Genomic DNA, 23,086 nt, shown 5'->3' with positions numbered 1-23,086 from the left:
AAGAGCCGCCAAACCCTTCCTCTCGACCCAGAGATGCGCCACCCTAGCGAGAGCCTTAATCCTTTCAAAACTGGATTATTGTAACGCCCTATATGTTGGAGCCATCAAATATGTTCTTGCTCTCAGAGCAGCTCTGAATATCTCCAAAAAAGAACACATCTCCAACATTAACTGGCTCACCACCTCTGACAAAATCATGCTCAAGGTAGCCTCTTTGACGCACAAATGCCTCAACAATGCAGCCCCTCGCTACCTTGTCAATAGAGTCAAGAGATATACCCCTACCGTTCTACTAGAACTGGTAACGCCAACCTCCTTACAGTCCCCAGATTTAAGCGTACTAAAACTGGTGGTAATAGCTTCCAGGTGAAAGCAGCCCAACATTGGAACGCCTTGCCACCCACTTTAAGGACACCTCAAACCTACCATCTGCGAATTCCTTTCCTATGTTGCCTTGTTCTTGTACCTGTACTGACCTGTGTATACACCTGTAAAATACTGTACAGCACTGTAACCAAGCTGAGAATTACCTTGTTGCTCCTGCGCCCTGATACCCTTGGGTCCGGCGCACACTGCAAATGAATAAAAAAAACAAATGCACACACACACACACTCACACACATTCACACAAGCACCCATCACCGTACCACTCACTCATAACACTTTAAATAAAAAATAAATGAACATAAAACGTACCTTCTGCAGGGGCCTGCGTGTGTGTGCTGAAACGCCCCGCTCCAGGCTGCTCTGTACCAATGTGTAAGGAGGTGCAGGAGCTCCCCCCTGCACATACAGACATGCAGTTCCCGAGCCGGCATTTCCAGTGAGCTATGCAAGGCTGTCGATGCAAAACACCCTCAGCCTTGCATGGCTCAGTGAGCATGTGTGGCTGGGGAACAGAACTGAACTGGCAAAGTGTTTCCCTTTGACAGTTGAGCCAGCCCAGGAGCACTCCTGCAGCTGTAAAAAGCAGCTGAGGGAGTGCTCAGTGTTTCACTGGGCTGGCTCCTCGGTTCCTCCATAATGGGTGAGGTGGCCACTGCGTGGATGCCTCCTCGCCCATAATGGATGAGCCGCCAGGACTGGCCTATAGGGCAATAGGGCAATGCTTCTACCAAAATGTAAAATGCTAGTGTGGGCCAGTCCAAATGGGACACTTTTTTGGCCAGTGTGGGCCAGTTTGGTGTGTTACTTCACTATGCAGCTAGTAGTTTTGACCATTGTTACTGAATAAATATTCTTTAAATATCACAATTTGCTTACAATTTAACAAAAACCACCCCCTTGGGTAATACTGAAACAGTCTGTGACTAAAAGAATGAATATCCATTTGCAACTGCAGGCCACCTTTTAATTGCTGCCTGAGACAGTTTTATACTCCAGTCCGACCAAGTGAGCTGCCCCTTGCCATTTCCTCCAAGCAAAAAAATAATAATAAAAAAATAAAGATTGAAGACCCACAATTTGAAGCCCTCTGGGCTAGGGTAAGAAGTCCTCTGGGAGAAGGAAGAGGGGCATGAGAACGGGGACAGGAAATAAGGTGGTGTGGGTTGTTTGGGTGAGGTCAGGGGAGGAGGAGGAGGAGGAGGAGGAGGAGGAAGTGACATACCAAGAAACCAGAAGGATGTAGGATGTAGGATGGACTGGTGGGTGGAGGTGTTTTGGGGAGAAGGTGAGGTATTGGTTGGTGAGAGCAAGTAGTCTTGTATTGTGCGTTTAAGGTGGGTAAGGGAGAATATTAGAAGAAGTGCAGAGAGTGAGTAGAAGGGGGTTGAGGGTGTGAAAGGAGGGTGACTGAGTAAAAGGTAGGGTGGAGTAGCAGTGGTGGGAACAGGAGTGGAGTAGCAGTGGTATGGCGAGGGGTGGAGTAGCAGTGGGGTGGAGTGGGGTGGGGTAGAGTGGCAGTGGTGTGGAGTGGGGTAGAGTAGCAATGGTGAGGCGAGGGGTGGAGTAGCAGTGGTGAGGCGAGGGGTGGAGTAGAAGTGGTGAGACGAGGGGTGGAGTAGTAGTGTTGTGGAGAGGGTTGGAGTAGCAGTGGTGTGAAGAGGAGAGAGCATGGGTAGGGAGTGAGATCGCAGGGTGGAGAAGTAGAGAACGGAACATTGGAAGGATAAAAGAGGAAGTATAAGAGGGAGAGAGGAGAAATGGTGGGTAGAATAGTAGGGAAGAGAGTAAGAAGGGGAAAGGGTGAGCGGGTAGCAGAACATCAGGGTGTGAAAGAAAGAAGACAGTGGTGCTAGAGTGTCTGAAAGACACAACCTTGAAACTACTTGGAACCTAACCCTGACAGTAGTGTAGGGCCAGACTAAGATGTACTATAGGGAGATGAGACAAATAAGATGATTGCCCTGCCTGGAAGGCACATTTACATGGTAGGGGTCAATAAGCTCTAGAACAGGGTCTGCAAGCTGTAGCTCTCCGGATGGTTTGGACTACAACTCCCATGATCCCTCCCCATTGACTATACTGGCTACGGCTGATTAAAATTATAGCCCAAAACATCTGGGGAGCCAAAGGTTGAAGACGCCTGCTTTTATAAACTAACTTTGGGGACAAGGGTCACCTAGTTAGGGAGGTAACTGCTTCTTATACATGAGAGAGCGAAGGAGGGCATTTATCGCCCTGCCAAAGGTTTTAATTATAAAATTCTTGGACCATCTCTGGGTGTTGGCGTGTTCTTTAGGCTATCGGTGACACAAGCTAGTATAACGAAATCAGCATTACATTCAGGCAAAATAAATGAAGTGGGAGGAGGTGGAATATAAATACAATTAAATAAAACAAGGAGCACCTCAAAACAAAAAAAGGCAAATCACTATTCCTAATGTTTCTAGTCTCAATAGGACCCTAATGTCTTCTGCATCGCTTCCTGCTCTCCTTTCTGGGTCTCTTCAGGTAGCGTTTCCTGGCCCTCAAAAATGCTCTTTTCACATTCCTACCAGCAAGCACATCCTCTTTGCCTCAGGGAATAGCCAAGACTAATAACAGCATGAATGTCCCCAGCCTCCCTAACACCTACTCTGATAGTTTTCAGACAGTTCTTCTCAAGCACCAGCTAAAGGTCACCCTTTGGGACTTGAGCCCACTAAACGCTGCAGTTCCTCTTCATCTCTGCTTTTCTGGCTCTCTTGTGCCTGCCAGGGGTATAGCCTCTAACTGGCTGTCAACGGTACCTCTCTTCCTGGCATTCGCCGAATTGTACCAGTAGGCTAATGGTAATGTTCTCCTTAATGGTCTCTTGCCCAGAGTCTGGGCTACAGCCACCAGCAGCTAGCGGCAACGTATTACTCATGCTGGCTGGTTTTTCTCAGATAGTGAGTTCTAGCACCCAGTGATCTCTGCCACCCTGCTCAAACCACCTCTCTTCCACTTGCTGCTACATCTCTGTACTGCTGCCACAACTCATTTACCCTCTCTCTTTCCCCATACTCGATTTTACTGTCTAAACGGTTGGATTGTTCTTGATTTTTGATTGACCCTTGACCTGCTGTTCCACAACATGTTAAGCTATTTCTTCTTCTTCCCCCTCATAGGTTTCGTGTTCTCATCCTCAAAGTGTTTTATAATTACTAAAGTTGCTGTCAGGTTCTGGGAGGAGGGCTTTAATTGGAACTGTTGTCACATGTACTCTTCCCTGCACCTCCATCTCCCGTTTATCTGCATGTGATGCTCGCAAGGTCCCCAGTGCTCCTATGAACCTGTAACCCTGGCAAGTGATTCTTCTTTCACACAAGTGGGGTTGCTAGCTTCTTGTTCGTGCTCTTGCTATCTCGAATGCCGTTGTAGTGTGTCTTGTTGAAGATTTCAGCATTCACCCAGTGGTCATGGCGTTGGGCAAAGGGTATGGGTCCCATGCCTGTCTCAACAGGTAGGGAAAGTCGGGCATAGGAATCCTCATTGTACTGCCTCCAGGGGTCATCTCACACAGTTCAGTGTTCCTTGACCTCCCCTACTAGTTACCCATCATTATACCCGCATGGTAATATTTGGGATTCTTTTTAATCTCTTGTTACCGTTGCATTGTTTTTTGTGGTAGCATAATAGATTTTTCCCTTTGCTGTCTTTTGTTGTAAAACTTGTTTTTTGTTTCATTTTCAGGGATTCCCGTAGAGATTTGGCAGTGCTCTTCTGCAACCGATCAAATGCTTTCTACAACCTTGAAAAATGGATGGAGGCCTTAAGCTCAGCTCAGGAGAGTGTTGCTCATGACCCCACCTATATCAAGGTACTGTTTATGGATGTTGCTAATATCACTGCAAGTATTATCAACTCATTGTTTAGGCAACAAAAGTAATGGTGCACTTGAATGCTGTGTTTTTTTGACAAACATGTCGGAGATACTGATATAGATCTTGGCACCTTGCATGGTATTATATGAAGGGGTCCAAAAAAACATCCAGCCGCTCATCTCCGCTTTTTTTATGGGGCTTCTGAATGCAAGGCAAATAATAAGCAGTGTTGCATGGCAATTTGCTATGCAATTGTGTAGTTTTGCTAATTAAATCAACACTCGTGTAGCAAAGCTAGCTATTTAAGTTACCCTGTTTAATGAAAGCACAGCTTGCCCTGCATTCCTTTCTTGCCCTCAGGGCTCTCTGAGGGGCTAATGGGGGAGAGAGTGTAGTGATAATCATCTCCTCCACTCTTGAGGGCGAAAGGCCTGTGCAGGAGTGCAAGGCAAGATTTATTTTGTATTTGTCTAATTGCAAACCAGACGTTATTATAATATTTAAGGTGATTTAGTAAAATACTTTACACATCTATCAAAACAATTACATAAAATCCATAAAACGTACATGAATCTATAATAGAATGTAATTTAAACGATTTCCATGATGGTCGCCGTCACTGCACTTCCAGTGAGGGCTGCGCCCCCCCCACCCCCTCGGCGACCGGAGAAAGGAGCAAAAAGCAGCAATCTAAACGCTCTACACAGGGCGAAAGCTGCGTAAAAGGGTGCCGAAACGAGTGGAAAAGCCGGATTGCCGACAAGTGCCATTAGAGAAGCGGGGCACAGGAGCCATTAGAGAAGCGGGGCAAACACCCTGGACGCCAGCCACCAGAAATCGGCCCTGGGAGTCCTTGGGCCCCCTCGCAGAACGGGGAGAGCCACCCGGGGGAACACGGATTGAAGGTCAGCACGAAAGGTGGAGAGCGGCATCGGCATACCTCCCTCCTGGCGCACCACCCAGCTGAGCGGCACAGGGCTGGAGCCCTTGTCAACACTAGAATTTCTGAAGACCGAGGTGGCCACCGTCGAAGGGTCTGGGGGGCTGGCTGCGAGGTGCCACCCCCCCACCCATAACATCGGATTGCTGCAGCAGAACAGGGCCCCCTGGCGGGACGACCACATTGCTGTGGGGTGAGGAGAGGGGGCAGCGGGTGGTTTAACCAGGCCGAGCGGATCCCAGGACCCGCAAAGCGCGTAGTGCTGAGAAAGGGTTCCCAAACCACCAACCCCCACGCCGGCCGTGGGGCCCGCTGTAACAGACTTTAAGGGTCATCAATCAGGCGTAGTTAGTTGTGCAAAGGGGACCAACACGATGGTAGGAAGAAGCGCCCTGGGGGCCAGTGGAAGCTGCACAATAAAAACGTGGGACGACACTGCGGGAGCTATACCCCCTTTTGCCTGGACTAAGGGACGTGTGGTGCCCCGGGGCGGTGAAATTAAGGGGACAACAGGATAGCAGTCAGCGCTGCCAGTGGAGTGAGGCACCCAAGGAGAGCACAGTGTAATGAATGCACCTCTGACCAGCTGACAGGAGTGGCATAGACAAGCGCCCAAGCACAGGTCCATAGACCCCCAGCGAGTGAAGCTTCTGACACCTTCGAGGACCCAGGTGGGTCATTCTGAGTCAGCTGAACGAGCAGGCATGCCCGGCAGATGTGGGCATTCGACGTGCTGGAGGGACTCCTTCTAGTGGTTCACCCCCTGAAGTGTGTGGAGAAGTGGGAGACCTGAGCCTTCCACTAACCGGGTCGCTCGGAGCGCTTGGAGCCGGAGCCACCCTACCAGTGGCCAGGGTCACCAAGAAATGTCGCATAACAGGCCCAAGGAGCCTATGGAATGCACAGCAGGCTCCAAGGATGCGAAGAAGCAAGAGGGGAGCAGCCTGGCATGTGGAAGAGAGAGGGGGACGGCCCTGGAGAGGCGGGGCTGAAAGAGATGGAAAACCAGATGCCCAAGTTGTCACCCTCCCCCGCCCCCCGATACCACCAGGTCAACAGATCACAAGTGAGATACTCCAATAATGCTTAAAAACCTTCAGAGATCAGATGACTGCCTCCCTGCAGAACCAACTCAGCCAAATCTGCCCAATCAGTGGAAGAAGCCGAGAACGAAGTCGCGGAACTGGGGGGCAGAGTGGCCACGAACGAGGACCTGATGCAGGAACTGTCTGAAGACACCAAGAAAATTGATGCACTCGCGGAACAACTGGCGGTGGCAACGCACAACCTTGAGCTCCAAGCCAAGGATTTAGAGAACCGCTCGAGGCGCTCGAACATTAGGGCGAAAGGGTTACCCGAGAGTGTCCGGGACACTGAGCTGCAGGAAACAATCCAGTTGGTCTTCAAGGAATCTTTGGACCTTGAAGAAGCATGGGGAGTCCTAATCGATAGAATTCATCGGGTTGGACCCCCAGGGGAAGAACCAGGGTCTATGCCCAGGGAGTTGGTGATGGCCCTGCAACGCTATGACCAAAAAGAAAGAATCCTACAGCTGCCAAGGAAAGCGCCACCAATAAAGGTGAATGGTTGCACCATCGAATTGTTCCAAGACCTCGCCAAAGCCACGCTCGCAAAAAGGAGGCGTATGGGGAAGGTCACAAAAGCCCTCCGAGATGCTCAGACAAGTTACAGGTGGTCCTATCCCTTCGGGTTGGTCTTTAGGTAGGAAGATCAACAACGCTGCATCTCCACATTGGAGGAGGGTCTCAGGATCTTGAAGATTGAAGGGGTGGAGGACACTAATGCAGGGCAGGGTGGCAAAGCGAAAGGTATAGGCCGGGTGACGAGGCCGGCGGAGTGGAGGAAAGTTGGGGGTCGCAACTCAAGGCGGAATACTTTACGGGGCCCTAAAACCTAACCAACCTAAAAAAAGGCAACCTGACCAGCTTGGTTAGCGTATGAACTACGCTCCCACGTAGAGAGGTACACAGTCTACCGCGAATGGGGAGGTTCACCAGGGAGGTGGGGAGGATGGTATTGTCTCAGAAACGGGGGAGGGTGGCAGAGGCACCCTTCCTGCTTAGTTAATCTCTGGAGATGGAAGGAGATTCGGCAGCCCGAGGAGACGTCAAGGGGAGGAGGTGCTGAATCTGTCCGGATGGGGAAAAGGGAGAGGGGCGTGGGGGAAAAAGGGGGGTGATCGCAGTTACATGCTAACTACACAGGAAATTAAAGTTATGGGTAACCTCAAGGGTTACCCATAACGGAAGGACTTTTCAGAGAGCCCTGTGCCACTTTCTTTGACATTAGATGCAAAATCTCGACGTTCTAGTGAGGAGGGTCAGCTAGAAGAGCCTTTTCCAACCCTCTGGTTCATCATTATGGACCAGGGAGTCGTTTGAGGGGTGTATGAAAAGTTAACACCCAAAAGGCCTCGAGAGGAGAACCCTTTTTATTCCTATGGCAAATTGTCAAAAGACCTTCGATTCCTCTCATAAAGCAGAAACTTATGACCTCACTGAAGATGAGATCCTATAGACCAATTCATTCAAGATGAATACCCCTTTGGGGATCCTGTGTGTGATCCCATTGACCCCACAGAGGGGTGGGAGGACGACCATGACCGGCCAGTCGACCTTCAGCCTTGGACATCACCTACTTCAACACCGGAACCTGACGCCCTTTGCATGGATTCCCCCCCTACCACACCTATACGACAGGCCTCCCCCAGTTGACGACCAGAAGGCGTTTAACGCTCTCTTAAGGAGGACAGTGGAACATTTCCAGATTGGTAATCAGGAAGCTGTACCAGAGGCTGATTTTGTTGAGGACATCTTAAAAGAAAAGCCACCTGCCAGCCTGGCTATTCCATTGTTAAATTCAGTCAAAAAAAGCTTGGCTCCTTAGTTATTGACACCCGCCCTAACAAGGGCTGTCAATCCTAGCAGTTGAAAAACTGTTTCGCCCTTCCCATTCTGATCCCCTCTATATCAGGGGGCATGCTACTCCAGATTAACTACAACCAGGAAAAGGGCTGGGGTCCTCCTGTCCACAGGGGAATCGCCCCCTCACAAAGAGTGCAAGAGATTAGACACGCTGGGAAGAGAGTCACAATTTCCACAGCGTTCTCCATTCACATAGCTAACAGCACATTGGTGGCTAGCTATTCATACGTACAATGGAACATGTTACAAGAGGACCTTCAAGAAGTCCCTGAACCGCTGCAGGCTTGCCTGCTTTCCATTGTAGCTGAGGGCAAACAGGTTAATCACAGTATTATCAAAAATACTTTGGATGCCGCAGAAACAGCTGGCAGGACCTTAGCACAAGGTACCCTTCTAAAGAGGCATGCCTGGTTTCGAAGCTCTGGATTCAAACCAGAAACTCAAGCTTCATTGATAAATAAGCCGGTGGAGGAGACCAACTTATTTCGAAAAGCCGTTGATGAGGCGTTTGAAACAGCTAAGAAGGAACACGACACCCTCAAGACCCTGGATCAAATCTCCCAAATGCCTTCCCAACGAAGAGGGAGTGGTTCTCGACGTTCCTTTCGAGACCAGTCTCGCTCCCCTCACAACCAATATGGCTCTGGAAATAACTGGTCCTCGCCTCAGGGAACTAGCTACCCCACCCTGTGTCCCCCAAGAGGTCAAACACGTGGAAAGGGAAGGGGCCGGAATTCCACCCCTAGAGGCTCCACCCCGGATGGGACCTAAATGTGTTGTTAACTCCAGTCAGAAATGACCAGCAGATCCGGGGCCCCTCCCATGCCTCCCCGGTCAGGCATCATTTGTTCAAGTATGGGAGGGAATAACCGACCAGTGGGTACTCAAGCCCGTCGCCCACGGGTACTGCATAGAATTCAGCTGGATCCCCCAATTCAGACCTCCACGATCAAGACGCCTTACACCGGAACACCTGTGCATCCTGCTAAAAGAGGTTGAGATCTTGCAGGAAAAGGGCACCATAGAAGTCGTCCCTCTTCTACAGGTAAACAAGGGTATTTATTCAGTGTACTTCCTTCTTCCTGAAAAGGATCTCAGCATGCGCCCTGTACTAGACTTGCGCCCAGCAAACAAATTTGTCAAACCTCAAAAGTTTGGTATGGTCACTCTGCAGGAAGTAATTTCCCTGCTCAAACAATGGGACTACATGGCAACATTGGACATGAAAGATGCATACTTCCATATTCCAATGTTGCCAGCGCACAGGCAATACCTCATATTCATGATAGAGGACAAACACTACCAGTTCAAGGTAATACCATTCGGCATTGCCTTAGCACCAAGGGTATTTACAAAGGTACTGGCAGTGGCAGCAGCTCACCTGCGCAGGCTATCCATACCAGTTTATCTTTACCTCGACGACTGGTTCATAACAAGGGATTCCTACGGAACATGCCTATCAAATACTCAAAAGATGATAGAACTCTTATTCACCTGGGTTTCTCCATCAACGAGAAGAAATCCAGCCTAGACCCCAGTCAGGTCAAGCAGTTCCTGGGGCTCTAATTCGAACAAAGGGCGGCCTCGTCTTCCCCTCCAACAAGAGGGTCCAAAACATTTCAAATCCCTCAATATGTAGCCAGTCGGGAGGTGACGGTATGTAATGCTATGCGACTGTTAGGTATGATGGCGTCCTGCATTTACTTAGTTCCTCACGCGTGGTTGCGCATGCATCCAATGCAAGAGTGGCTCAACAGCCAGTGGTGTCAGGCCAGCGGACAGTGGAGCGATCTAGTGGTTGTCTCGCTAGCCCTCGTTCTCTCTTTGCAGTGGTGGTCAAGGGAAAACCTCTTGAAGGGAAAGTCCTTCACCACCCCTGCAGTAGAAGCCACTCTCATGACAGACGCATCTCTCACGGGATTGGGGGGGATCCTCACCTGCTTCAGCAGACGGCGCACAGGGTTTGGTCCCCAGGAGTAGCATCCAACTATATAAATCTGTTGGTGCTGTCTGCAGTATTCAAAGCTCTGAAAGCCTTTCAGACACAGCTGCAGGGAAAGACGGTCCTGATGCTTACAGATAGCACCACGGCCATGTACTATCTGAACAAACAAGGGGGCACCCACTCTCCAGGGCTGTCCAAACTGTCCCAGAACATTTGGAAGTGTGCTCTCAGACACATGTTCCTGTTGTCACCACATGTTCCAGGGGAACTCAATCTTCTGGCAGACGTACTCAGCAGAGATTTCCCATTACCCATGGAGTATGAATGGCGATTACACGAAGACATCGTCTCCAACGTTTTCGCAGAATGGGGCTTCCCAGAGATCGACTTGTTCGCAACTGTGGAGATCGCTCAATGCCAAGATTACGCCTCCAGGTACCCCCAGAACCAGTCCAAGGAGAACGGTCAATGGATCACATGGTCAGGGAAATTTGTTTACGCTTCCCTCCGACTACCCTACTCAACAAGATTGTGCACAAGATGCACCAGGATCCAGTCACCATGATATTGGTGGCCCCCATATAGGCCCGCCAACCTTGGTTCGCTCATCTGATGGAGATGTCTCTCTCTCCCCCCCAGTGAAACTTCCTTGCCCATTCACCATGTTATCTCAGGACAGCGGAGAAACACTTAACCCGTGCCCGCAAGCTCTGAACTTAGCGGCCTGGCTCCTGAGGTCCGAGTTTGGGCACCTCCAACTCCCTCAGAGATGCATGGACATGCTTTGAGAGGCAAGGAAACCTAACACCCGATATTGCTACTCCAGTAAGCGGAAGCGCTTTGTCATCTGGTGCAATTCCAAGAGCATCAATCCTGTTGATTGCTCACCTACCCACATTGTATTATACCTGACCCACTTAGTAGGCTCAGGCCTGGTTTTTAACTCCCTAAAGGTTCACTTAGCTGTTCTTTCAGCCTACACTACGTCACAGCAGAAGGTGGTGTTGTGGAAGGGTTAAAAGAATTCACCCCTGTTTCCAACCCGGCTCCCGGATGGGACCTAAATGTGTTGTTAACTAGACATACGGGGTCTCCTTTCGAGCCCATGCATAAAGCAAGTCTTAAGGATCTTGCCTACAAGACCACCTTCTTAATAGTCATCACTTCCATCAGAAGAGTCAGTGAACTGCAGGCCCTTTCAGTTTTAGACCCTTTTTTTTTACAGTTCACAGAGATAAGGTGGTTCTGCGCACTCCTAAATTTGTGCCTTAATATATTTCTAAGTTCCACGTGATCCAGTCCATAGAACTGCCAACCTTCTTCCAGAACCCCTATAACATGGCAGAAAGAAGCCTGCACACAATAGATGTACGCAGGGCAGTCATGTTTTACCTGGAAAGAACGCAACCACTTAGAGAAACAAACAGTTTTTCATTTCCGTGGCAGCGGGTAGAGAGGGGGACGCTGTCCCCAAATCAACTATCTCTAGGTGGATGGTCAAATGCATCACACTCTGCTACACTCTTGCTAAGAGAGAACTGCCCTTCAAGCCTAGTGCACATTCTACTCGAGGTACTGGGACTTCCATAGCATTCATTGCAAATGTTGCCCTAGAGTCCCATTTGCAAAGCGGCAACCTGAGTTCTGTACATACTTTTGCAAAACACTGTTTCCTAGACACTCATTCTAGGTCTGATTCTCAGGTGGGACAAGCAGTATTAAGACATCTTTTCACTACTGTTCCTTCTCACGACCCACCTCCAGATGCAATAGTCTGCGGTTACCACTGGATGTTGGACAATATGCATCAGAAATGCTTTTACGGTAAGCAATGCATGTCTTACAGAGGACGAGGTGAGAGCGGCAATTAAATCGCTGCCCCTCGGCAATGCCTGTGGGCCAGATGGGTACCCTGCCACATTTGACAAGACATTCCAGGGGGTTCTTACCCCACAGCTGACATCCCTGTTGAACACCTTCCTCGACACTGGCTCTATATCTCAAACAATGGAAGAGGCCAAAGTGGTCCTCTTCCATAAGCCCAATAAAAATCCTACCCTGTGTAGCTCCTACCGCCCCACAGCACTAATAAATCTTGATGCTAAACTGTTCACTAAGGTTCTAACTAAGAGGCTGGAGGACATAATTCTGGAGCTAGTGCACCCGGACCATGTGGGGTTTGTCAAAGGGAGGCAAACGTTTGATAACACTAGGCGCAACTCCCACATTATTGGGAAAACCAACCAAATGGGCCTGAAGGCGGGGGTACTGCCTCTGGACACCGAAAAGCCCTTTGACCAGGTCGAATGGTCTTTCTTGTTAGCAACAATGGAAGAGATGGGATTCGGCCCGGTCTTTCTCTTTCTAGTCAAAGCCAACTACAGGTCCCCGAAAATTAGGCTAGCCATCAAATGGTCCCTATCCCAGCTGATGGAGATGAGCAGGGGAACTAAACGGGATTGCCCCATGTCTCCAGACTTCTATGCCTTATTTTTGGAACCTTTCTTAGCTAAAATAAGACTGGAAAAGGGTATAAGGGGCATCACTTCTGGAGGGGAAGACCATAGGGTAATGGCGTTCGCTGATGACCTATTAGTGGGAGAACTCCCTCAAAGGGTTTACAGCCCTACTTGAGGAATTCGGCAGTGTAGCAGGGTTAAAAATCAACATCCAGAAATTGGAAGTTTTGCAGCTCCTGGGGGACGCGTCCGACCTCCCGCTAGAGACGGGGCAATTCGCTAGGGCAAAGGGCCCCCTTAGGTATTTGGGGGTCTCCCTGACACCATCTTTAAAGGGCCTATTCCAGGCTAATTACCCCATCTTCTGGGGACAATCAAAACTTGGTTAGCAGAGAGGAGGCACCTCAGTCTATCATGGGCAGGTCACATCAGTGTTGTTAAGATGATGGTCCTCCCCAGGGAACTCTTATTATTTCCAGGCTCTCCCTGTTGCGATTCCCGGTAGCTTCTTTAATTATCTTGATAGGCTGCTGCGTAATTATATTTGGCAAGGGAAAACACTGAGGGTGTCGTGGGAGGTGATGACTACTCCAGTGGAGGCCTTAGGAATGGGAGTACCCAATTTCAAAATGTACTACAGGGCTGCCCAACTGAGGGTAATCGGAGAATGGTTTGCAGGTAACCCTAATTCTATATGGCATAGGATGGACAGGGTGATGGTTGGGCCCCCCCCCGGAGGAGGTGCTTTGGCAGCCTAAAGTAGATGGGCCACCCAATATGTACAGGAGCGGCTTAACAGCCCTGTGGGGGATATGTGGGACACTATGGTCGAGGATGGGAGGATTTCTTCTTTTCCATCTCCGTTTATCTCGCTTATCCAAAATCCCCAGTTTACCCCTGGGCTTAAAAAAGGGGCCTTGGTTAGGTGGGAGGAGGCGGACGCTACTCGAGCAAGGGGCATGATGGAGGGGCAGTAGGTGACATCTTTCCAAAGAGTGCAATGACACTATGGGGTTGAGGGAGGAAGACCGGTTTCAGTACATTCAGCTGCGGCATTGGCTATCGTCCCACGACATGAAGAAAGCGGCAGCCACGGATTTTACCCCCCTAGAAAAGTATCTCCTTACAAACTCTGAGGATAGGCAAGTGGTTAGCAATCTATATAGGATATTTATGAAACAGTCGATCCTGCCCCAGTGGCCCTATATGAAAAAATGGGTGGACATGCTATCCCTTCCGTTGTCCGAAGAACAGTGGTGGAAAGTGTGGCAACGAATCCCGAAGCTTATGAGAAGCATGAAAATCTGAGAAATGTGGACAAGAATTATGGTGCAATGGCACCTAACGCCTGAAAGGTTACACAAAATATTCCCCAAGGTAACCCAGGGGTGTTGGCGGGGGTGCAACAAAACAGGCAACTGGATCCATATCTTTTGGCAGTGCCCCGTTCTGAAGCCCTTCTGGGAGGTGGTAGTCAAAGAAATGAGGGGTTTCTTTGGTCCCCAGGTGATGAAGGACATTGGAGGGGCTATGTTGGGCTTGGGTGATGTGCTGGATCCCTCGCTTACGAAGCCACAAAGGAAGGCCTATATGATACTAGCGCTCTCATTAATAGCACAAACATGAAGGCAACCCTCGATACCCAGTGAGAAGGACTGGACAACCAAAATCTGACACTTCGTCGCTCTACAGTGGCCAACCTATTCGGTCCATGGGGACTATATTAAGTTTAGAGTGGAATAGGACCTGGTCTTAAATTTTCTGCATAAAGACTATCGGGAACAATGGTGCCTCCAGAAACTGAGACTATTGGACATCCTTTGAGTAATAGCTTGAGGTACATTGGACTTTTCCCTCATAAAACTCTTGGTTTGGCGATCCTAGGGTGGAGAGGGGGGACCCAGGAGGTTAGGGGAGGGGGCAAGGGGACTGTTATTGTTACTGTTGGAAAGTTGAAATACCAATAAAAACAAAAAAATATGTAACATAACATAACCTTCTACATAGGACAACCTATAATCATTAATTGAAAAAATCCTAAACATAAAATTAATATTTTCTGTTAAAACATAGAACATTAATTATTGCAAACCAGAAGTAATTGGAAATTATTGGTTAGCTTAAAAAAAGGTATACTATTTTATTACGATATTTAGGTATAATGTTTTGAATGTGTTGTACTTTTATAGCTTGTGCCGAATGGCATTGTACGATTTGACCGTATCCAAACGGTTGCATGTACAAAAAGTCCTAAAATTGCTACCACCAAAGGTTTGAAAACCAAAAGTTCGAACCTTTGGTGGTAGCATTGTAGGTAAGTATTAACAAGGCTGCGGCGGTGTCCCCCACAACACCCTGCTCACTATACTTTAGAAGTGAAAGGGAACTGGCGCCGCAGGCACTCAGCGTGAAGAAAAAGGTAAGTAGGGTATGTTTATGTTGTGGGTGGGGGTGTCGTGGGGGTATGGGTATGTAGGGGTTGTGTACGTGTGTTCGCATGGGAAATGTGCAAACTTTTGGTGGTTCGCACATTTCTCATGCAAACTTTTCGGCCATGGGAAAATCAGCCGCGGTCGTATCACGTAGATCAGTGCCGAATAAGGTTTATGATGATGAAGCCAACTATGTCCTGTCTGGCAAAGACAAGTATGTGCAACTTTTTTTTTTTTTAAAGGCAGCCATGCAATTCCATTCCTTAAATATCAAGTTGCATAATTACAATATTGCTACTGTAAAACATTGCATTGCCTCCATGCTTTACAGTAAAGCTTAGGTTAGTGTATCTAAATCTCATAGTGTCAACAATACTTCATTTTGTTGGAGAAGATGCATCGTATTGCTGAGTGAATTTTGAAAATATACATGATCACACAGCCAAATGCTTTGGATGGCATACCTGGTTCTGTGACCTGCTGGCTGCATACATCTGTACAACTGGTGCTCAATCCATGAGCTCATCCCATACTCATCGACATTCTATCTTATCACCATGTTGCTTTATACTAGCTACCCTGAATGTGAGATGGCCACAAACTACAATATTCCACCTAGTTTGCCAAGTTCTCTGCCTGCTACGCCATCCACTCTGCTTAGTGTCTTACTTGTTTCTTCTTACATAATGAATACACAAAGCTAACTAAATCTTAACGCAAAGTAACGATCAATAGTTCCATCCAGTCTTTACATCTATAGATTTACTGCAATACCATATACTGTTAGCCTCCAGAGCTCGCTATGCTCTCTGACTGTGATTGCATTATATATCCGCTCCTGCGGGAGAGAACTGGCCAAACTATTTACAGAGCCTTTATCAGATCTATTTATTTATGTCCATTCATGCAGCTAACTTTTTACATTTTACAGACACTCATCCAGGGCCTGCAAGTCTTTTCTGCGACTCACTTAGTCGAGTATATATTCTGATGAGCGCGTACCATTTTCAGTGGATGGTTGAAATGTTTATTTAACTTTGTTTGCAGTAAATGTCAAATAAATGTTTCACTGTGACGTGCACCATTTTACAGAAATCGCATTTACGTTTGTTGTCATCCGTTGCCATGGGTAGAGTGCATTTCGCTTAGGTAAAATAGGAAAACTGAGATACTCAACCCGCAGGTCTATTGGAATTTTAAAGAATTTGCAAGGACTTACTCTTCTCAATAATGTCTTACTTCAGCGGACACAAAACTGCTGTATTGTTGTTTATTTTCTGTCTTGAGTACAAACAACTTCTGGTGACATTAAAAATATTAGTACAATATTGCTAATCAAATGGGTTTGTTTACTAATCATGATGATTTTAATTGGCAAACTGCTCATAATGTTTCTGCTGCCTTATTGTGGCGGAATTGCTGGAGTGGAATACTCCTTTAAGAAATCTTTCAAAACCCCTTTGGAGGCGCAGAGCTCCGCCGCGCATGTCCAGTTACTCGCCAGTCCACTGGAAGTCGTCGAATTGTAGGACCGAGCCTGTTCTCCGACACCTGCATCCCAGTGAAGATGAATGAGGGGGGTAACATCAGAAGCAGGCGTGTAAGGCGTGCTGCAGCACATGCCCGTCTGCTGGTTCTATGCTTCGGCCCAAGCAGGGGAAGACTGCCATCGGAAGCCGTGACGACGAGCCCTACCCCTGTGCTTGACTTTAAACTTGGTATGATGACTCGCGCCATTGGGAATGACTTGCCCCCTCTCCTGTTCAAACCCGATGCAGGAGGCTTACTGAGTGCTGCCCTAAAGAATGAAAGCACGAGGATCACTGAGGGAGGGAGGGACGGAGGAATGCATCGGGGGCCCTGACCTTTTGCCAGCATGATCGCGGACGTGCGATTTGGAACGACACATGAACCCCTAATGCGTATAAGCGAGGTAGGGGGGCCAGTGGGAACCCACCTCCCCCTCAAAAACTGCAACCTGTGTTGCCCCCGCGAGCGGGAACTCGAAGGAGATTGGCGTGGGTGATCGTCCCATGGCTCCCAGATTGGACCCCCACGCCAGGTGGAAAGAGCTCTGATGGGCGGGAGCAGCTGGGTCGGAGGTTCTTTACCACCACTTTTGGCTCTGTCTCAGCGTTCGAAGGAGCAGGCTTAAAAGACAGCGCCACTGTAGGAGGTTGCACGTCAATGCAAAATGAGACGCCCCGTGCCTGGAGGGAAGCGGCCATGGGTTTCTGCAACCTTTGACAACAATAGGACTCGGGCCCAGCTTTCAACCTCATCCTCCTAACTTGTAAGCGGCGAAGCCTGCCGCTATAAAAAACTACTCGAGAACAGACCCAAAAACGAGTGGGAAAATTACGTCATTTATGAAGAAACTAACAAAAGCAGAAAATCATGGAAACCTTAAACAAAATTGTCTGGCTGAAATTACTGATGCCGAACTGTTGTAGGTGGCCGAGGGCTCTGTAGGGCCAGAGGAGGCCTCGGGACCAGCACCGACCATTATCTTACAAGGAGAGAATTCCGATGACACATGCTGTGTAAATCCATTCTCTAAATTATAATTATAATTGTTCTTTTATAACACGCTTAATACCAACGATTGGTTTCTAAGTACGGGATCGGGATTCAGACCTGTGTTGCACTGCGTTGTCTTGCTTCTAAGACTAACATGTTGACCTTGAGCTATTCTTCATCCCCATAAAACAATAAATCAACTACAGAACTTTCTGACGATTGAGACCGTAATTTGGCTCCCACAAGAAGGCTCAGAGGAAAACATCCCAGCAGAAGGGGTAAGGAGGTAACATCCACCACATTGTACCAGCACTCTGAGTAATGAAGGTTTTTCCGGGGCAAAGTTTAATGCCCGATTCTTGCAATCATCTTTGAAAATGGATATCGCCAAAAATGATAAAATGCTCAAGTTGGTGACCCTTGTAATCACAAGATTTATCCCACCCCAGGCTCCAGTAGGTGGGAGGGAGGCTAACTTAGTCCCTATTCCATCCGGTCAGGGGCAGCTGGAAAAAATCCTTGAACAACTGTAGCAAGCTTACTGAACCCCCAAGACCGGATGATGTAGTAGGAGAGGAAGAGGAGGCTGAGGAGTGAGCACGCTGGTCCTGGATTCTTCTGGGGCCTACTCGTATTCCTCCACCGAAGCACAGTCTAGGAGGGGGATGAGAAAGAGGAAAAGGTATCTCTCCTCGAGAAGGACTTACAATGGTGGAAGCGTTGAATGTTATGTCAATGCTAACCATTGCTTTATCACCTTTCTTGAAACTATATGAATCTATCAATGATACGATGAAGGACCGGGCTGCCTTATTAGCCATGCTGCACTCGAAGTTGTTGTTTGTGGAGGGTTTTATTATGGCCAGAAAGGAGATGGACCATCAGATCTTGAAGCATACAGAAACAAATCATACAGACCATGGTCCTATGATGCCCTCTGCCAGTTCTGTCTTGAGAAAAAAAAGTGAATCTAATTTCTGCGCTAGCACCCGTAACACAGGATTGCCTCATAGTGCCTTTAGGCAAGGAGGTTTGCGAGGGCTCACAAATCCGAGATGCCATTGAGACCACAAGCTTGGCCACGTCATCAAGGGACCTTACCAGCGAACCACTGGCTCCTGCTAATGGGGAGGCTATTGAAATCAAAGAGCTTATCGATAATTCTGGCACCAAGTCTCTTGCTCTTGGGCCAGCCCCAAGTCCCTCGAAAGCATATCCGATCTTCGCCAATAGAATGAGGAAAAGCATGGGCAGAACATCACAAGTGCCAAAACCTAAGAACCAAAGACCGCACTTACTGGCTAGATTTAATGACTTGAGCACATTTTCTTAGACATTTATCCACCCCAAGGGCGAAGACTGGCTCAAGTCCGGCTAAGACCAGCAAGATCACCAAGAAAACATAGAACAAAGGTGGCCCCTCTAAGGACGGAATTGACCAAAATGGTGGAGCACCAAGAGAAACTAGAGGCTCTAACCTCTTAGCTCGAATTATCTGTTTACTCAATTAAGGACAATGACTGTGAGTGGTTCCTTACGCCTATAATTTCCAACTCAAGATCAGGAGGCCTAACTTCTTTTAGTAAACGAGTCAAACTAAAACTTGCTCAGCCAAGACCACCAATTTCAGATCCTAGAAGAAAAAAGGGCAGACGCATTGAAAAGACTGAATCGGGATAGCATCCATGTGGTTTTGGCGTCCTTACGGGAGTTTGACCTACCCTAGAAAGATGGTAACCCACCTGCCAACAAAATAGCCTTTACCCGGGAACTGTTAAATAGGACTCAAAACAGGGGCAATGTTTTGGCTCTCCTACACTGTATACCCAATTTAAGACAAATCTGTATGGAGGATCTGGCAATAATTAAGATCATAGATGAAGTTTGTATGGACGCTGTGTATTTTCATATCCACTCGCCTATTGTAAAATACTCACTTATGGATGCAAGTACAAGCCTTAGGCTTCTGGGATTTGACCTTACCCCTGTAGAAGATCACCAAAAAGAGGAGGTTAAACCTCAAGTTAATTACAGATATAAGGAAATTAATGCCCTCCAAAATGTTGGCCAGGTGGGGCAAAGTAGCTGTAAGGTGCTCAGTAAAAGGCTCCCCCCCCTCCTCAATTGCCCAGGCAGTGGCTATGTCGGTGGTGGATAGCCACCCAATGTAGGAGGAAAGGTGCTCACTCATAAACAATCATTTACCATAACTATAGGATCCAAACGGGGTGAACACCATGAAGAAGGTTGAGCTCACAGAGGACTCTTACCAAGCGTTCGAAGAGAAGGCTTACTGGGCATGGCTGCCGGCAGCCTTGGCGGGCAAGCTTCCTAATTAACGGACAGCCGGAACTTTTCATTGGCCACTTGGAACACCCCGGGCCATGCTTACCTCTTTATAAAAGGGGACATGAACCTAGGGGCTTATGATTTGATCTGCCTTCAAGACACTTGGTTGTGTCATAATATAAGCTTGATGGATTTTCATTTTTTTTTAACCCTGCCATTAATGGCTTAAGTGGAAGACCAAAATTGGGCCTTCTCGTGGCCGTCCGTAACGGCATAGGCCTAATCCGGCTTAATGACCAATCCCAGCCCTTATATACTAATGGTAGAGCTACAATACGCCTAAAGGTCACTTCGCTCAAGTGTAACTTGAACATTTGATCATTATGAATCTTTATTGGAATCCAACAGCAGAAGACAACAAGGATTTTATCGCCAACATCTCACAGCAACTCAACATAGTCATGAGTGATACAGAGATGAGAACTGTCATAATACGTGGAGATCTGAACTGCATGGGGAAGTATTCAGGGACCACTTACAGCATTTGTCCTCGTCAGAAAAGAGGACTGTCCTGGAACCTTGCGATTGACATGAGATATCCACCTTTTGAATGGTCACGTTGCCGGGGATTCTCTGTTAAACCATACTTGATCACGCAGCGTCCAAACTGCTACACTAGATTGCTTTTTTGTATCCAGTAAGCTGTTGCAGAATCCCTTAGTGGTGAGATATACTGAATTTAGCGATCATGCAGTCATAAACTTGTTCTGGTGGGGAACTGAGAAGAAAAACTGGGTTCGGATGGGTACAGCTGTAGATGTCGGTAATGGAGGCTGCAGGCTCAAAATGCCAGTGAAAAACATGAAGTCTTTTGTTACCCAATTTGCAGGCAAGATGATCAAGGAGAAATTAATGGACTTTTGCGAATACATTGACTACACCCCTTTTTTGCAGAGTTTTATGCCCACTAAAATTGTCTCTGATGTTATTAGGCCCGTTCTTCGCCACTCCTATGATTGACTAGTGGTGGTAAAAAGCTGGGAGCTAAGGAGAGCCCTGATGGATCTTATTTAAACAGATAGATAGGCAGAGAGACTTCTCAGCTTCCTCAAGACAGACAACAGTGATCCCGATATTCAAGAAGGGCAATAGGGATGACCCAAGAAATAATCACCCTATTGCCCGCCTTGATGTTATCTGAAAGTTTTTTGGCTCCATTTCGCCATCTCTATTGACTTTGCGGTTGCTAAGGGTGAATTGATAGGATAGATTCCAGACTGGATTTGTTCAGGGTCTCGGTTCTAGTCCCAACATTGCAGTGCTATCTATTCTCGGTCAGTCAAATAACTTTATTCGGCCGTCGGGCCATCAAAGCGCATCATAACACAGCAATACAATTAATACATTTTAACAGTACATCATGACAAAGAAATAAGGAAAAGAAAAATAGCGTAAGACCCGCTGGTCGCAGTAGGGCACATTAGTTCCGGTTGAAAAAGATCCCCTGTTTTGTTATTGTATCACAATTCAAGACACCTCTGGCCTTAAGCTACATTGATTCCGAAATAGCCTTGTCCCCAAGTGTGAAGGGTTTCCCCCAGATAAGACAGGATTGGGTATGATATTCTCAAGTAAGCCAGCAGTTCTAAATTGGGGCTGGGCACTTATTACAAATGTGCTAATTGCAGACGGGCCATAACCCAATTCTGCCCAAAATACGCCTAGCCGCTCTTTGATCCCAAAATTCCAGTTTTACAGAGTCCCAATGATTGTGACCCTCAATGCACACTCTAAAGCAGCTTGCTATGGATTTCCTAGTCACAAACGCACAGCCCCATGCAGTGCACAGCCAATGCAAGCATTTATTCAAAGGGGCATCCTTTGATTCTCGCTTATTAGAGGGCAGTTTAGGTACCCCATGAAGAAATACTGTATCCCTCCTCGTCCCCCCATGATCGTAGCGGCTTGGCATGCTTCCTCTGGGCAATGTCTGCATGCTCTATTTTCCGTCATGCTACGGTTTTAGGTTCCTGCTATGCTTATGTCCCGGTCTGCTCGGACAATGGGTGTCCAGTCAAAGTTACGAATACAAAGTTTCAAAATGCAATGTGTTAGAAACAAAAGGATCGAAAAAAAATGTTTGAATGCCTTTTTTCAATGTATTTATTTTTTTGGTTTCGTATAGGAAAAATGTGTGGTATTTCCCCCAAAAACGGGAGTTTGGGCAGGGGACCCCCCACCCCAAAAAAAAAAAAAAGGGCATTCGAATCTTTTTTTTTTTTTTTTTAGATGCTTTTTTAGATCCTTTTTAGAAAGTATTGCATTCAATCCTTTTTGTATTAGAACCTTAAACTATGAACCCGCACAATGGGCACAGTGTTGCAGATGTGGGCTTTAGAGGCTTCCCTGGGCACATTCTGCTGGACTGGTTGCTCATCATTGATCAATGCCGTGTGGATGTGCACATGAGTAGGCTTGTGTGACAAACTTTCCCCCATCCCCGCCCCTAAACCTCCCGGCGACGCAAGGGGCAAACAGCTTGCTTCAGAAGCTGCTCCTGTATCTTCTGCCACTGATGCTGGTCGTTGCTCTGCCCCATGGTTCGACAGTTTTGGTATGGGGTGGGGAGGGCGACAGAGGAATTGTGGTACAGGGGAATCTCAACCAAAATTGGGGACAGGAAACCATTTCCACTACCAATGACTTTGGCTTGGCTGTTTTCAGAGCAGTCCAGATTTTCTGTGGAGGTCAGCAGCCCTTAGTTTGTGGCCAGTTCATTATGTTTTTTGACTGTAGAGTTTTCTTCAGGATACACAACAGTCGGCCCACCCAAAATGCTAAATGTCTCTCCACCATGCTGGTCTCTTGTACCCCCCGCAGACCCCAAAGAATCTTGGTTGAAGCCCAAAAGCTGATGGTTTTCCTTTCTCAGGGAATATGCCTCCCCCACGAGTTTGAAAGGGCTGTGTACTTCTTCTGCAGGGACAATATCTGTGTCAGTCTTCTGCAGGGACAATATCTGTATCAGTGTAAAACGCCCCACCCTGTCGAGATGAGCGATTTCCTCCGTTTCCTCATCACAACTAGGATCCTGCGTTTGGATTTGGGCTCAGCTTGAACAGGCGTAATTGGCTGGGGGAAAACCAGAGTACATTGAAGAGGTATGGAGTGTGGTGCAGTATGAGGGTGCTCAGACTCCTCCATGGATGGATTTTAATGATACCCATGAGCTAGGTTTCAGAGCAGACAAACACTGCAGCTTTTACCACTCTCACCTTAAAGTGTCCTTCCAGTACGCTTCCAGCGGGTCCCCTCAATTACAGTCCA

The 23,086-nt window shown here is 47.7% G+C and overlaps 1 protein-coding gene across 4 annotated transcripts in view; it reads left to right on the top strand.

The window, feature by feature from the left end:
* Positions 1-23,086, top strand: part of TRANK1 (tetratricopeptide repeat and ankyrin repeat containing 1) — a 2,632,183-nt gene that overhangs the window by 596,696 nt on the left and 2,012,401 nt on the right. For all 4 annotated transcript variants that reach the window (XM_069613200.1, XM_069613201.1, XM_069613199.1 and 1 more), the window contains one exon: positions 4,099-4,225. In XM_069613200.1, the coding sequence (XP_069469301.1) occupies positions 4,099-4,225 (127 nt within the window). The remainder of the gene's footprint in view (positions 1-4,098; positions 4,226-23,086) is intronic.

Source organism: Ambystoma mexicanum, chromosome 5p, assembly GCF_040938575.1.
Source record: "Ambystoma mexicanum isolate Mex_15411 chromosome 5p, UKY_AmexF1_1, whole genome shotgun sequence".
Taxonomy (NCBI): domain Eukaryota; kingdom Metazoa; phylum Chordata; class Amphibia; order Caudata; family Ambystomatidae; genus Ambystoma; species Ambystoma mexicanum.
This window is presented reverse-complemented; position numbering and strand designations above follow the sequence as displayed.